Source organism: Rhinolophus sinicus, linkage group LG06 (assembly GCF_036562045.2).
Source record: "Rhinolophus sinicus isolate RSC01 linkage group LG06, ASM3656204v1, whole genome shotgun sequence".
NCBI lineage: Eukaryota > Metazoa > Chordata > Mammalia > Chiroptera > Rhinolophidae > Rhinolophus > Rhinolophus sinicus.
Genome location: NC_133756.1, coordinates 63949980 through 63964883, shown reverse-complemented (window position 1 = coordinate 63964883; position 14904 = coordinate 63949980). Strand labels below are relative to the sequence as shown.

The window sequence follows — 14904 nt, the reverse complement described above, 5'->3', positions numbered from 1 at the left end:
GGCTCGATCTGCAATTCTGATTTTAAAGTAGTGGGTATCAAGTAGGGATTAGGGAAGACCTTCACCTCCCTCCTGGTATTCTCTTGTATAGAGGTGAGGCACTTAGCTCTGTGCCCTGGTGATTCAGGAAACTGGAGATGGCCAAATGGCAGGAAGACTCACCATCCCCTGGGTAACTGGTGGCTAGATGCCTTGAAGAAATCTGACATCTGCCTTCAGGGTTTTTGTGGGGTCAGTCTGAATAACCTGTGTAAAGCCCAGACGGGGCTCGTTCATTGGTGACACAACAAGAAACTAAAAGTAATAGTAAAGGGACTTCTTTTCCCAGTTCCCTTGGATGAACCTGTGAGGAAAACAAAGAACCCATGTGGGTTCTCTGAGGGTGATGCACCATCCCCCACCTCCCGTTGGAAAGGCATAAAGTAGAGTGTAGGATGGTGTTCGGAGTATGTGTTTTGAACACTATAATTGCCAGCTGAAGTTGAAAAGCTTCAAAAGAATTGACTTTAAAAATCAAAAAGCTTACGAAATAGATGCAAGCAAGCTCCAGTTATCTGAGGCCAGGGAGCTGGCCAGCCCTGTTGGATTCCTGTCTTTTTCACCCTTCTTGGAGCTGCCAGGCCACAGAGCTTGTTTTGTGAAAGATCCTCAAGAAACAATGAGGGAAAACAGCTTCTATTTTATTAGATTAGATCCATTTATGTGCGTGGGGGAGGGGCATCCATGTGTTGGCGTGGGGAGGGCAGCGGTGGCCCATGTGGTGGTCACATAAGCACCCTGGTGGCTGGAATGGCGAGGGTGGGGTGGGGGGTGGGCTGGGGGAGGAGCCTATGGAGAGAGATTTCTGCAGTCTGTCTGGAGAGCTGCCCAGGTTTTCCTGCCAAAAAAACAAATAAAAATAAATAAAAGGCAAGTGCTGAATGACACAGATTATGATACGAAAAAGGGATGCCATTGAAAATGTGCCATGGACCCCGCTATCCGTGAGGGTGGAGTGTGTGCGTGGAGTGGGGGGCGGCAGTCTGACAGCCTGGGCATACAGGAGTGTGGACTGCCCCCGGCAGACGCATCCCTCCACCCCCGTGTCAGAAATCCTAAAATAAGGATTTGTCTGCATTGCAGTTGGGGGAAATTGCAGGATGAAAAGCTAGTCGCTCTTTTCCTTTTTCTCATTTGAATTCATGGGGGTTGGGGGGTGGTGGGAAGCCCCAGACCCCTCCTCTTGGGTGCTAGATTCCCTCCCATCCACATAAATAACCTTCTCTCCCTGGCGCCTCCCCTCCCCCTCGGCCCTGGTGCTGTTGGGCCGGCCTCTTGCCTCGCGGAATCTGCAGTGCCGGAATCTGCGCTGCCGCTGCCGCCTGCTTATTACGTGCAGGGGAGGATTGTTGACAAGTGCTCTGGAGCCTGCCTCTCCGAGCTCTGCCTTCCTCCCTCCCTCCCTCTGTCCTCCTTCCTCTCTGTCTCTCTGCAATGATCCGGCTCTGAGGATGGCTGCTCCACGGGTCTGTCAGGTGCAGTTTTTGGTGGCTTATCTTGAGGAACCTGGGATAGAAGGTCTGTTCCTATAAATAAAATAAAAACCAAATCGCTCTAGATTTGTTTCAGGCTGGTATGGCTTTTGTTGGAGAAATAGGCCTTTTGTGGGTTTCCCTGCTGGGGTCCTGATTAAATCCATTATGGATGGCAAGGTGCTATATAGATGAGTATGTAAAAAGTGTTACGATTTGCTTAATATTAATATTCTTTTAGCTTTGATATCTTCCCTAGGGGCAACGGTGGCTCCTGCAAAGGCACTGTGGAAATTTACAAGAGAGAATTAATGTCGCTCTTGAAACATTCAGCTCTGTTGACCATTTTGGCCAAATCTGCAGTTTTAGCCAGGCTTGTATGAATTTAGACATTTATCTCTGGGAACTGAATGCCATCCAGCTATGGCTGGTCCCTTTATTGCCAATGTATGTGATCATTTCCCAGAATTTAAAAATAGATGTTTGATTAAAGTTAATTAGTTCATCCTCACCAGAGCTTTGGTTTCCTTTATAAACAGCATGATGGTTTCATTTCCCTTCATACTTGTCTCTACCTCGTCTCCTTTCCTTGAAAGACGGAGGAAACTGAGGCATGTAAATAAATACTAAGTGATTATAGGTTGGACCTTAAAGCTTTAAACTTCGGAGTTCTCGATTTTGATCCCGTATTTCGTGTATTAATCCATGTTTGCATTACTAGATAGAAACACGAATGCATTTTAGGAGCCATTAATGTTAGGTTTAGGTGCCTCCAGTCTTTGCAGATTCTGTGGCCCCATTCTTGGAGTTATGCTTTCTGTTCTGCTTCCATTCGATCTCAGAATGGGAAAGAAGGTTGCTTTGGGAGGCAGAAGGCCTCTCGGAACTTGGTTGCTGTCAGCAGATTTCTTTTTTTCCTTCTGACTTTGAATAGCCTACTTAATCCTTTCTTATTCTGTTCATCTGAAAAGTGGGTGTGCAGTTGATTGGTGTGTATGTGAGTGAGGTAATGAGGGCAGGGGGAAACGTCTGCTCCTCCCAGACATGCTACAGACAAGACATCATTTAGAACTTCTGTGGGGTCCGTGTTTATTATCTTAGGGAATAGAGGCAGCCAGAGAGGTTTTGGGATAAGGGCGTGGCAATCGACTTATCCATGAATTAGGATGTCAGTCAGAACACAAAGTATTTTGAGTCGTGCCCATTTATCATCACAGACTAGTATGCTACATAGACTAGTAACCTGATGGGGTTTGTTGATTTGAGCTAAAGCCGGCTCTGCTTAACTTGGTAGAGACTTGATAATATTTGAGAGCCGATAATATTTGAGAGCCTCGTTCTTTGAATAACTTACATTTGTGGGGTAAATAATGTAATGAAGCTTTAAAGACACACACACATTCACACTCACACTGTAATTACTTAGCTAGCACTGGCTATCTGAGAACATGCTGTGTTTGTGGAACTCTCCCTTAGAGAAGTGCTAAATTCCAGGACTTGTAAAATTGGATTTTGGCATGTCAGGTTCTCTGAACGTACAACGTGGAGCATGTTGGCCTCATTTATCTACCTAAAAGAATTTCTTGAAAATGGCCCCGTGTTTACCTCTTGCATGTATGACTCTTAGTTCCCATGCTCTGCAGTGGTGCCATTGTTCTGCAGCTCATTTCCTGCCAGCCTAAGCCCAACAACGTCTGTAATCACTTTTCTTCCGAATGTGGAAGGCAGTCGTAGACCTCTGGGGTGTTCAGTACTAGGCCACCTGTACGGTGGACCCCGCTTACTTAGCTGATAGAAGCTTGAGTTGCATGGCTCGGGGGCCTCCAAGGATGCCTGCTTGTGATGGGCAGTTATCACTGGGTTGCCTGGTAGGCGTGCGTTTGACTGTTTGCCAGTGTAAGATTAATGGGGAATTGGGATGTGGGGTATGGACGCAGGGACGTTATGGTCTGGAACAGAAGAGTGGTGATCACTGGATGCGAAGGTACAACTTACATTGTAGAGCAGTGCGTGCGGATGTTTATGTTTCAGTAGTTATTATACTCTCGATGTTATACCTGTCCTGGTTGTTACCCCAACCACTCTAAGGATGAAGAATGAGTGAAAAGGGGGAGAGTGTAGGAGGAGGAACCCTTCCCCAAGAGAAGTAAGGGAGCTGTGCCATAATGTACAGTCCTGTTTGTTCACTTTTGCGATGATCAGAGTTTCACTAGCTTCTGGGCCATCCCAGAAATCTTTCCTGCAGACCGTGGATCCTTACCACGGACTGATTTTTGTATCGAGTGAAGTTCAGCTGTGGCTTTTTGGTGGTCTGGAGCCTCTCCAGAGAGGAATAGTTTCTTTCCTCGTATGATTCCCGGTCAGGTCCTGCGAAGGAGAGTTCTTTTGTCTTTTGGTGGTCTTCACTGGTTTGTGGTTTAAACAGCTCAAACACGGCCAGGTTTCCTGGTCACCCTTCTTGTGTGCAAATGTGACATGCCTGCTGGGCTTGTTCCTTTGTGCCTCAAGGTGAGGAAATGCCTCTGAGCTCAAGGGTTCTTTCCCTTTTCATGCTTGACTCTCACATTTAGGCATTTGCTTGATTCTGAAATAGGGGGAAAAGGATAGCGTCAGACGTTTTTCTTGCACCCAGTGCCCCAACTTTTCCATGTTATTAATTATTACTGTCAGGTTTTTGTCTTAACACCTTTTCTCAAAAAATTGAACACGCAAAGGAGGTTTAGATTGCCCAAGAAGGTTTTGTGGGGAAAGAAGACGTGGTGGCCGTGAAGGGCTCCTGTGGGGTCCATCCTGTCTGTCTGTCTGTCTAGCTATCTGTTTACTTTTTGGGTATTAAACTAACAAAAACCCATGTTGCCTCTGTATCTTGGGACACTTTTGACCCCTGGCTGTTTTTGGACTGTGTGTCCTTGTCTGGAATGGGAAATCTCCATAGTTGATTAGAGAGTAAACAAAGGGGAGCCCTGGTCTGCCCGGGGTCCATTCTCCTGAGGGAAAGGGGTAATTACTTTCCGTAAGCTGAGGTATTAAACCACTTTCATTTGCGCTTCATTGACCATGAGTGTGGCAATGACATCATGCCTTACGATTGTCATTTGTTCTCAAGCGACTCTCAGCGTTTTGATGTGGAGAGGGTGTCAGTGTGCCAGGCTTGGCTTCACCGCTGCCTGCCCCGCTCAGCCCCTTCCCTGGAGCCCTAGGACAGATCCAAACGCTTAGCTGCTGACCCGAGTTTGTACAGTTGGCTTTAACCTCCATATTCTTGTTGAACCTGTGAAGCTGGCCCGAGCCAGCTTTTCCCTGGCCTCCCTACGCAGAAGCAAACACTCTTTCTTTCAAAATTTGAGTGAAAATAGGCTTTCTTTTTCACTAGTCATGGCAGCAAACTATACATCCTGAATGCTTCAGAGAGGAATACCTCAACGAAGGGGGCTGCTTTCATACATTTTTTCTCAACTCAAAGTGCTGCAGCCACCCCCACCCCCATCTAAAACTCTCTCTCTCTCTCTCCTCCCCCCTCGCTCACACACACACACACACACACACAGCTGCTGAAATGAAAGCTCTCTTTGGATGCTTGACTGTTTAATATGTAATGTGATACCTTGTGTCACAGTGACAGGGTGACAGCCGGGCATTGGCTCTGTAATACAGAATTACCTTTTGTGCTTCTCTTCTACAACAAAGCCAAATACACTGACTCTCCCTAATATGCTAATACGTGGGGGGTGCTCCAGATGTTTTGGAAGCTCCGGAACAGCTTCAAGGTCTCCTTGTTTTTCCTTTCTCTTTAACCCTTCTTTAAGCATTGCTTTTGTGAAATAGAGGCATTAGCTTTTCCTTTGGTTTCATATGCTGTCATGTATGTGTAGCTGGCTAACGGGAGGACTGGTGCAACTTCCCTGGGTCTAAAACATCAAACTAGAAGGATCGTACATTCTAGTCTTTTTATTCAGATACTAGTGAAGAATTACCTTCCCTATATACGTTTATGTCTGAAATCTGTAGCTCTCAGCAGTTGCTCATTTGAAGTTCCTTCAGCTAAAGGAATCTTTCGGCCTCATTTATGTTTCAATTTTCCCAGCCCCCTTTGCGTTAAGGCAGGAAGGAGAAGGTCTCGCTCCCCAACCTCCAACAACGGGAATCCTTATTTCCCTTTGCTGCTGCTGCTGCTGCTGTTCCAGGCTTAGAAAAAGGCTGGTTTGGGTGGCAGTAGCCTTGAAAGCCTTTGCATTTCTTGCTAATTTGGGAGATGGGATAAAAAGCTCCTGAATTTGATTGGGGGGTTCTGTTGTATTTGATTTCTTTGGGGTTCTCAGCTGGGAGAACGGGCACTGCCATTGTGGTGGCTGAGTGGTCTCAGGCCTGTGACATGTATGCAGCTCCTGTCAGCTAATGGTGACTAGCTGAGGTTTCAGGCAGTCCCCAGGCTGCCTTTACCGCGGTGATTTGGAATTTTCAGCTCATATTTATTGCTTTTGTGAAAGACAATAGACATGGTTTAATTTAAGTTCAGCCTGCTGAATATTAATAGAGGAGAACAAATGGTAATGTGGGTAGACTGAATCTTTGGGCCGTGCAATTTCCTCTGTTTAACCTCCTCTCCCCAGCAAAGGTTTGTGTAGGCTGGGGGAGGGGTTTGGGAAAATAAAATCAGTTTGTGTTTGAAGGAGGGGATGCCATTTCATTATTTCTCATAGAGTAAAAATAATAATTTAAAAATTGGTGGCAGGGCTTTGTTAGGGGAAGGAAAAGGCAGCTCCCATTAGCTCATCTAATGTTATAATAATGGCTGTTCTGCCCGGTGGCATCATTCATCTTGCTGACCTGGCTCTTCTGGATTGGGCAGGCGGCACAATTTGGATGAAAACATTCAGAACGAAGGGGGTAGCCAGTAGACTGGAGCTGTGGAAAGGGGGTGTGTGTGGAGGTGCGCAGAAAAGAAAAAGCCCAGATTTATCCAACCGTGTAGACTGTCTAACTAAAAATAAATGCAAATTTTCTTTGTGCTGATATATACAGGATGAAGGACTCAAAGTGAAAAAGTCCATCATATGCAGAGCAAGTCAGTCTCGCTCCTTAGGAAGGCAATGAAAAGCTGAAGTCCTTTCATTTGCATCACAGGCATTCAGTTCCCCGTATGCGGGCCTCATTTTCCTAATCTGGAAGGAAAGTCAGTCGTCAGCCAGCCACCTCTCTTCTAGTTGAGGAAATCAGTCATTGTTCGTCTTTGGAACGGGGGAAATTTTGGAGCTTGTTGAAGAGATGAGTCTGGGGAAGGCTTTGGACTATGGACCCTCTACTTTTATTCTTTTCAATGTATTAGGTTGGTGCAAAAGTAATTGTGGTTTAAAAGGTTAAAAATAATTGCAAGAACTGCAATCACTTCTGCACCAACCTAAAAGCTAACTCAGCCATACCTCATTTGTTTTGCCTTGCAGTGAGCTCACATACAATACAGTCCATTAAAATTCCCTGTTTTTCATCTAAAATTTCATAATCCAGCTTCCCTGTCTTTGTGCTTGGACAGTTGATTTTTTTTTTTTTTTTTTTTGGAGGGAAGAAACATACTTTTTCACATTGATGCCTGTCACATATGAACACTTGCCCCCAGCATGTTAACTTTTTTAAAGTCTGTATTTGTCATTAGCTGACTGTTACAACTTTGTGATGTTTCACACGCAGCCTTCTCCGCTTCACAAACTTATTGATGAAAGGTAGAAGAATGCCCCCACAGGACTTGGGGGCTGGGTGCGTTACTGTGAATTGTGTTGTGATCGTTGGTGAAATCATAGCTGGTTTCCGGGGATCTCATTCACATTTACCCAGAGCTTTATAGTGTCTTAGGGCAACTAGGTCTCTTAGTGGTTTGAACCTTGCTCTTCCTACAGTAGTGGTTCTGAGAATGTGGTCCCGGACCAGCTGGGGCCGCATCAGCATCATCTGGCGATTAGAATAGGACACATTGGGGTTGAGGCCCCGGGGACTGTGTTTGAACAAGCCCTCCCGGTGCTCATGATTCACGCTCAAGTTTGAGAATCATTAGTGTTTGCCATCCACTGAGGTTATTCTTGTTAGAAGGACGAGAGTATAGCTATCATTAAACATCTAACTTAGTGTTGATACATAATTTTCTCTGCTAAATCACCCACTCACTCACTCACTGGCTGCTTACTCACCAAGTAGGTACTTAAGATGTTGTTATGTACCAAAGGGGACGGCAGGGTTTCTTCCCCACCTTCACCTGGCAGCGTCTAGTCCTTCCTTATTTCCTCTTTGATTCAAATACACTTTCAAAACAACCACCTCCTCTTCCTCCTCCTCCTTCAACACCATCACCACCGGTTTTTGTATTTTGTGTTGAGGCATATGGCAAATTAGAACTTTGCTGTTCTTGTGTTGGTATCGCAAGCTTGCTGGCTGGCTCCAACTGATTCTTAGTCACTGCCTGCCCCTAGCACGTTTTCTTGCCCTTAAAAGCTCAGTTTCTTCTTTGCACCTACTACTAAATGATATTCCATTGTATGTTTGTTGATCTGTCTCCTTTCACTGGAATTCAGATTTTGTTTGATATGCTTGTATCCCAAGTGCCCTGGCATAGGGTAGGTGTTAAGAAAAATGAGTGGATGAGTTCATATTCCCTCCCTCCTTTCTGGCTTTATTCTCCTTTATGTACTGTGGAAAAATGTGAACCCAACCAAGAGTACACTTATATATAAGATACATATCAGCTTTTTTCTTATTAATTTTACATATAGTTCTGTAATCATATTTTTATTTTGAATTTTCCACCCTCTTCAAGTGTGATAATACATCCATCTTTTCCTCTGTTTACAGCTGTGACATATTATGTCCCTGGGCCAGTTTCCTAATCTCCGTTAAGTATTATCTGTATCTTCCTACTGTTGGGGTGGTCTGGCAACCCCCTCGTCCCCGTCCCCCCTTTCAGTGTGACATTACGAAAGTGCTCTAACTTAGTGTTGATACATAATTTCAACTCAACCCACATGTAGTGTTTTCTAGAGCTGCCTTAAAAAAGATCTTTAAAAAAAGCAGGTAAGATTAATTGTCATATATTCGACTTAACCTAATAATACATCCAAAATATTTCAAGAATTAATCAATATAAAATCATTAATGTAATACTAGTTACATTCTGTTTTAAATTAATTAAAGTTAAAAAAAAATAAAAAATTCTTTCCTTAGCCATACTAGCCGTATTTGAAATGCTGCATAGCTACACGTGACTAGTGGCCACTGTCGTGGATAGCACAGCAGCACAGCTCTAATCTTGGGAATGCTGGCGGTAGTTCTACCCGTAGACTCGTAGATTTCCATACAGTTACGTCTCCTGTTTGCCTTACAGTGCACACTCTTCACATTTTCTGTTTTTTGGGAAGTTGTATATATTTTCATTTCCATATTGTAGTCATGACTCCCAAAGCCACGTCTCAGTGACAGCCACGGGATTGTATTTACTGCACTGTATCAGATTTCCAACCTTAAGTTATTACACATGACTCTGAAATGATGTAAAAATAGATAACGGGAAATGCATGCATAAACAGGCCATGTGCCAGGGTTTTGTTGCTGTGTACTGTTCTTTCAGAAAAATTTACCATATATATAGAATACTGTATCCTATATAGTGTTCAGTACAATCGATAGGAACCAGTTAAGTGTTTCAACCAAAAAGGGATTTAATACAGGGAATATCAGTGCTTACAAAATTGGTGGAAGGGTTGGAAAAACAAAAATCAAGGGATTACCGTGCACTTTTGGCTTCACTTAAAAGCCAAACACTTTGGCTGTGAAAATGCAGATACTGTGCTGGCATTCCTGCTGATGGCCACGAGGCTGGAGACTAGATGGTGAAATTGAGGACCAGTCGCTGTGGACACTTGGGTTGGTACCAGCTTCCCCATGGGTGGCACCTAAGTTGTAGCCAGAACCCTAGATGCAAGGACATCTGAGAGCTAGAATATGGACCAGGCTTTTATTCAGCGGTTACCCATGAGTGTGACCTTAGTGCTTGTTAAAATACTTCCATGTCACCTGGCATGGTCCTTCCCTAGGGCATTTCTCCAATGCGGTTACGCATCCTCGGGCCCCAAGATTCCCTCTTTGGCTGGGCGTGGTCCTGATCCTTTGAGACAACCAAAGGCAAATATGGTGACTGTCTAATATATAATGGATTGCTATGGAGAGAAAGTTGGGTAGTAGGATTTCTAGTTAACAACTAGGATATGGCTATAAAGTAATGATGCCTTTTCTTGTGTGGCAGATCCTCGTTCCTGAAGGCAATTCCAAAAGGATTTTATTATTTCTAGAGTAAATATTTAGCCTTAAAGGATAACTAGTTTGAATTGGTAATACTTGAGACGCCTTGCTTCCTTTTCCACTCCCCAGCCCTGAAAGGTGTTTATGTGCTTCCAAAAAGAACCAGTGTATTATTATGATGACAATTTTCTGCTTGAATTGCTCGCTGTTGAAATTGTTTCCTTGTTAGGTAGGCATTTCACTCTTGTCGAAGGTCCAAAGCAGATGAGGTGTGACCTTTTCCCCCATTCAAAAGGGATATGTGCCTTTACATTCCTTTCTATCCAAAATCTTGTCTATCTTCACGGGCCGAGCTGTTGTGTAGGGTTAATTGTGGTAAAGTGCTGCTTCCTGATGTCATGTATTTAAGTGTTTGTCCCCTTTTCTCACCTGTAGGGCTCCTTGGTAATGGCCAGTCTAAGGGATTAGGACCAGCATCAGAACAGGCAGAGAATGAGAAGGATGATGCATCCCAAGTGTCTTCTACTAGCAACGATGTTAGTTCTTCAGATTTTGAAGAAGGGCCGTCGAGGAAAAGGTTAGTACCCAAGGCCGACAGTATTGGTGCCCTGAACCAGGGACTGCAAACTAGGTGCCAGCTTTTGCCACATGGAAATGAACTTGAGCCCATTTAACCAGTCTCTGGAGTTTTCATAGGGAAGCCAGAATTCTGGATTTGTACGTGAGATGTTCTGGTTTCTACACACTGTCCACTAACTACAACTAAAAATAAATACGCAAAAATGGCATGAGCCAAACAAAGCACGTTCCTGCCGTGAACATTGGCCGAAGAGTCGCCAGCTTGGAATTCCTGTCTTCACTGCTCACTTTATTTAATTGATTTTCCTCGGTAGTATTTCTCGAGTATATTAGGTAGTATTTTGCCATTCTTGAAGAGAAATGTTTCCACAAATTTGAAGAATTAAATGTGGTGTTTCTGAAAAAAATTTCCCCCTCACCAGGAAAGCAAAATCCACTTGGTATTTAACTAGGTTAGTAGTTGTGGAATTGGTTCTTAAAACTTTAAATTTGCCAGCAGGTTTTCTTTTTAATGACTTTCCTAAATAAACTTCAGTTAGTTTGATGAGGAAGTTGACTATGGTAGTTTGCTAAGAGTTTGTGGTTTCATGGTCAAACAGTGGTGATGACATTATATAATTATGCTTTTTAAATCAGGTGTTTCAAGAACCCTTTGCTAGTTATCTGCCTTGTTTCATATCTCGTGTGTTATTTCCCTCCCCTCCCCCGTAGAATTTCTATTTCATTTTGTTCCTTTTCCATTGTCATACTCGATGTTTTCTTGGATGATTAGATTAATGGCATTTTCTTAGAATCTGTTAGTGTGAGAGGTTGGAGAAAGGAAAAAATCCCCCGGTCTGGTCTTCTTTGTTTACTCTTTCTGCAGAATTATGGGTACTTTTCAGAAACTATCTAGATGTGCATATCTAATGAAGAACTGAGGATGGTGGACAATTAAGAGGACAGGACAAGGTCAGCCACATGTAGATGTTTGAACTCTTCCGTAGAGCTGTGCTTTGGATCTGAAATTTGAGATGCATCGCTCAAAGTCTTAATTTATTTTCTTCCATCACGCAGTGTCTTTGTTTAAAAAGCTCCGTGACACGGTCTGTATTAACTTCCATCCCCATTTCCTCTGAATCCTCAGCACTGTCGTGGATGTCATTAGATTGGTGGTTAGCACACTTAGCAATATGTACGAAGTGTCTCTGCCAGTGTACTGGGCTTTGTCTGCTATTCTTTCCAAAGACACTTGGGTCAGTGTCTCAGTGACAAGCCTATTATGTTTCAGAGACTCGGTAACAAATATTCGCTCTGCCCCAGTTTGAGGACTGCATCAGGGGAGTTCAAGATGTGTTAAAAAAAAAACAACATATCAGTACATATATTGAAATGTGTAATAATACTATCCGTGCTTCCAAACATGGGTGGGTGCTCAGTCACGCATCTGGCATCATCTTTCATCTCTGTTGGGGGAGCAGAATTCTGTGTGTGACAGCACGTGGTCCTTTAGCTGTGCTTGGTAGCTGTCTGTCACCCTCACCTCTGGTACGATCCAGCCAGCATGGGAGTATGGTGACGGAGATCTGTAGGCTTCATTTTCTTGGAGGATGGCCCTCTGGCCCTGGCTCCTACTGCCCTTCTCCTGTGACAGTGCTGCCGGCCTCCTCTTTGCATGCTGTACCGGTGTTGTGTGACAGCTGTGTGCAAAGCGCTCATTGAACTTTAGTTCCCCCAGACAGTGGAAGAGAGAAACTTTGTTCAGCATGAACATAAGGAAAATTTCACCATTGCTAATCTGCTCTAATAAATAGTATGCCAAGCATTTTGTCTTACTGAATCAAAGACTCATGGCGGCATTCTTTCGTTACGATCATGCTCTGTCTAGTGAAATCTATCAGGGACATAATGTAGATTAAGGGTCGACTGGTTCAGTTAGGTTTTGGGCTGGTCTTTCTTGGCCTGGATTATAGGCGGAGGGCTGTGTAGTTTACAAACGGGTAGTGTAATTAGTATATTTGCTTTGAAACAGCATTCTGTGTGTTTTGGGAATGATACAAATTGCTAGCTATTCTTGTACAGTTAATTACTCTTTCTAAGCACATGTTTTTAGGGTTACCAGTTAGTATGTCTTTTGTCTTGGGGGGGGAAAGGAATTTATGTGTTTGATTTCCTTTAGAAAAATTAAAGTCTGAGGTGTAGACTATGCCAGCCTTAGTTCAACCTGGCAATGAGTTTCCAACCTGCAAATTGAAGCAATTCCATTTTCTCATGATGCTTGTGACGTGTTTTTTTAAGTCTTTAGTCAGAGTATCCCATGTGTTTACAAAGTGTTATTTTTCTGCAGGAAACCCCCTAAGCTGTGGTTTGATGTAAGTACTTGATGCCATTGGTTTTAAATGAAGTTGGGGATCTTTTTGGCACATAGAAAGCAGTAGAATCCAGAGTCTGTAGGACTTTTCTTTATTGAGGCAAAAATGAAAGGTATCTTTTTAGCCATTAAAAGGCCATCATCTGAATTCATTCTTTGCAAAGGAAAAAGCCACTCTCTTTCTCTAGAAACTCTTTGCCTGTGTGATGGACAGGGCAGAACAGCCATTGACGATCTGAAGGTGTTGGCGCTGGTGGGAGTTTCCTAGGTGTTCGGTTTCCTTTCCTTTTGATCATTGTGGTAGATGAGTTTAAAATATTTTTAAAGAATTACACATTAACGTAGTTTTCACTGTGCAGATTGGAAACATTATGAAGATTCACAGCCTTCAGTCAGCCATGCCTAGCAACCCGCCCCGTACTGCCAATCCCATTACACTGGGTTCTTGTAAAATTTGTGTTTGCTGCAAGGAGTTTCTGAGTATTTTCCAAAACCAGAATGGACAGATTTTTTGTCAATCAGGTATGGACTGACTGTGATAAACTCTGGAATAGGGTTTATCTCTTTGGCTGATGGAAAGGAAAGTGTTGTACAAGGACGTCGGTGATGTGGTAGATTTTTGTAGGTGTAAGTAAATGGAAGATCCAAAATGCATGGTCCAAAAAGGGGTCATTCGTATTGACCACTCAAATGTATAGCAGTATTAATTGTGCGTAGTTTATTTTGGGGCAGGTGGAGGGAATAAGTAGGAAAAATGTAAAGATAGTGTTAGTCCTTAAGGACCTGTCACAGGGGCTTGTATGTGGCACTGCAGTTGAGAGTGTGGACTGGAGCTATGTGGTCTCCCTCTGGCTCGACAACCTACCTGTCTGTTACGTGCTCTTGGGCAGGATCTGTGACATCTCTGGGCCTCAGTTTTCTCACCTGTTCAATGTCTAGGACCCCTCCGGGTGGTTTTGTGTGCTTCACATGTTCATTCACGAAGACCAACCACTCCGGTGTCTATGGTACTGGGTGCTAGGCAGATCGTATCACTAGCTGTCATCAGTCTGTGCGGCACATGAACTGTTACGTGTGAATATGCACGCTTGTTGGAGATTTTTTCAAACATGTTTTATAGGGGTTTTGATTTATACAAATTACGATTGTGTTTCCTCCATGGCACCTCCACCACAGCCATCTGTGGGCAGATGGAAAAGTGTGGGCGTGTGTCCCTCTTTTGAAGTTATTGAGTCACAGGAAAGATCTTTGTGGTTGTGTAACTTCACCTTGGGGGAAGCCCCTATTTGCCAGTGCTTAACGCTAAGATCCCTGACACCCTTTGAAAAACAAACTCCAAGAGAGTCTACTGAACTAGTGAAAAGTACAGACCGTGTCTCTGCAGGGGCATAACTATTTTCTTTCTGTTTAAGAGCTGCTATATTTTATTTTAGTTAGACCTTTGCCTAGTGTAAGACTTACGGAGTTCGAAGATAGTTCTGTTCCAGCAGATTGGATTTTGACTGTGAAGAATTATTTTAGGGTGAGGATGCCGTGACTTAGAGCAGTTCGGCTTCTGGATATGAGTACATGTTAAAGATGATGAGAATTCTCCTGGGTTTTTGACAGGTATCCCGCCCACCACACACACACAGGTGAATTAGTAGTGTACATGTTTTCCTTATTCTTTCTGTTCTGAGTTTGTTGATGTAAACTATTTTCATACCCTCAAGTTTGAAAGGAAGATAGGCCCATGAGCATAGGATTCTTGCTTGTCAGGGTGCACTGTGAGGGATTGGAGTTATTTAATGTGAACATCCTTAAGAATCTGAAAATCTGAAATAATTTTTACATTTCCCTTTAATACAATGCATCGGTGGTATAGTGTCATGTTAAAGGATATCATTGCCAAAATTCAAAGCTAAATAAAGCAGCACACAGCTTAGAGATATTTCTCTTAACTTTTGATGTGGATTTTAAGGCCTTTACTCACAAGGCTATTGCAGATTATTTTGTTGTTACCACCTTGCAGAGTATTTTACGAGGTAGAGATTAGCACTGTTATAATTCTAGAGCTACCTTGGCTAAGACATATTCTTAAGGAAGTAAGGCAGGGGCAAAACTGAGGAGTGGAATACTATGTGGCACCTTTAATAACCCCAGAAAATAATTGTGGAATTGAGCATAAAGTAAAGGTAGAGGACC

At 43.4% G+C, this 14904-nt stretch overlaps 1 protein-coding gene across 5 annotated transcripts in view; it reads left to right on the top strand.

Moving 5' to 3' along the window:
* Positions 1-14904, top strand: part of JARID2 (jumonji and AT-rich interaction domain containing 2) — a 253854-nt gene that overhangs the window by 134525 nt on the left and 104425 nt on the right. For 2 of the 5 annotated variants that reach the window (XM_019742971.2, XM_074335194.1), the window contains exon 3: positions 10227-10368. The exons of 1 other annotated variant lie outside the window; for it this stretch is intronic. In XM_019742971.2, the coding sequence (XP_019598530.2) occupies positions 10227-10368 (142 nt within the window). Of the gene's footprint in view, positions 1-1372; positions 1558-10226; positions 10369-14904 lie in introns of those variants that run through there. 2 more of the 5 variants (XM_019742972.2, XM_074335196.1) reach the window with 2 other exon arrangements.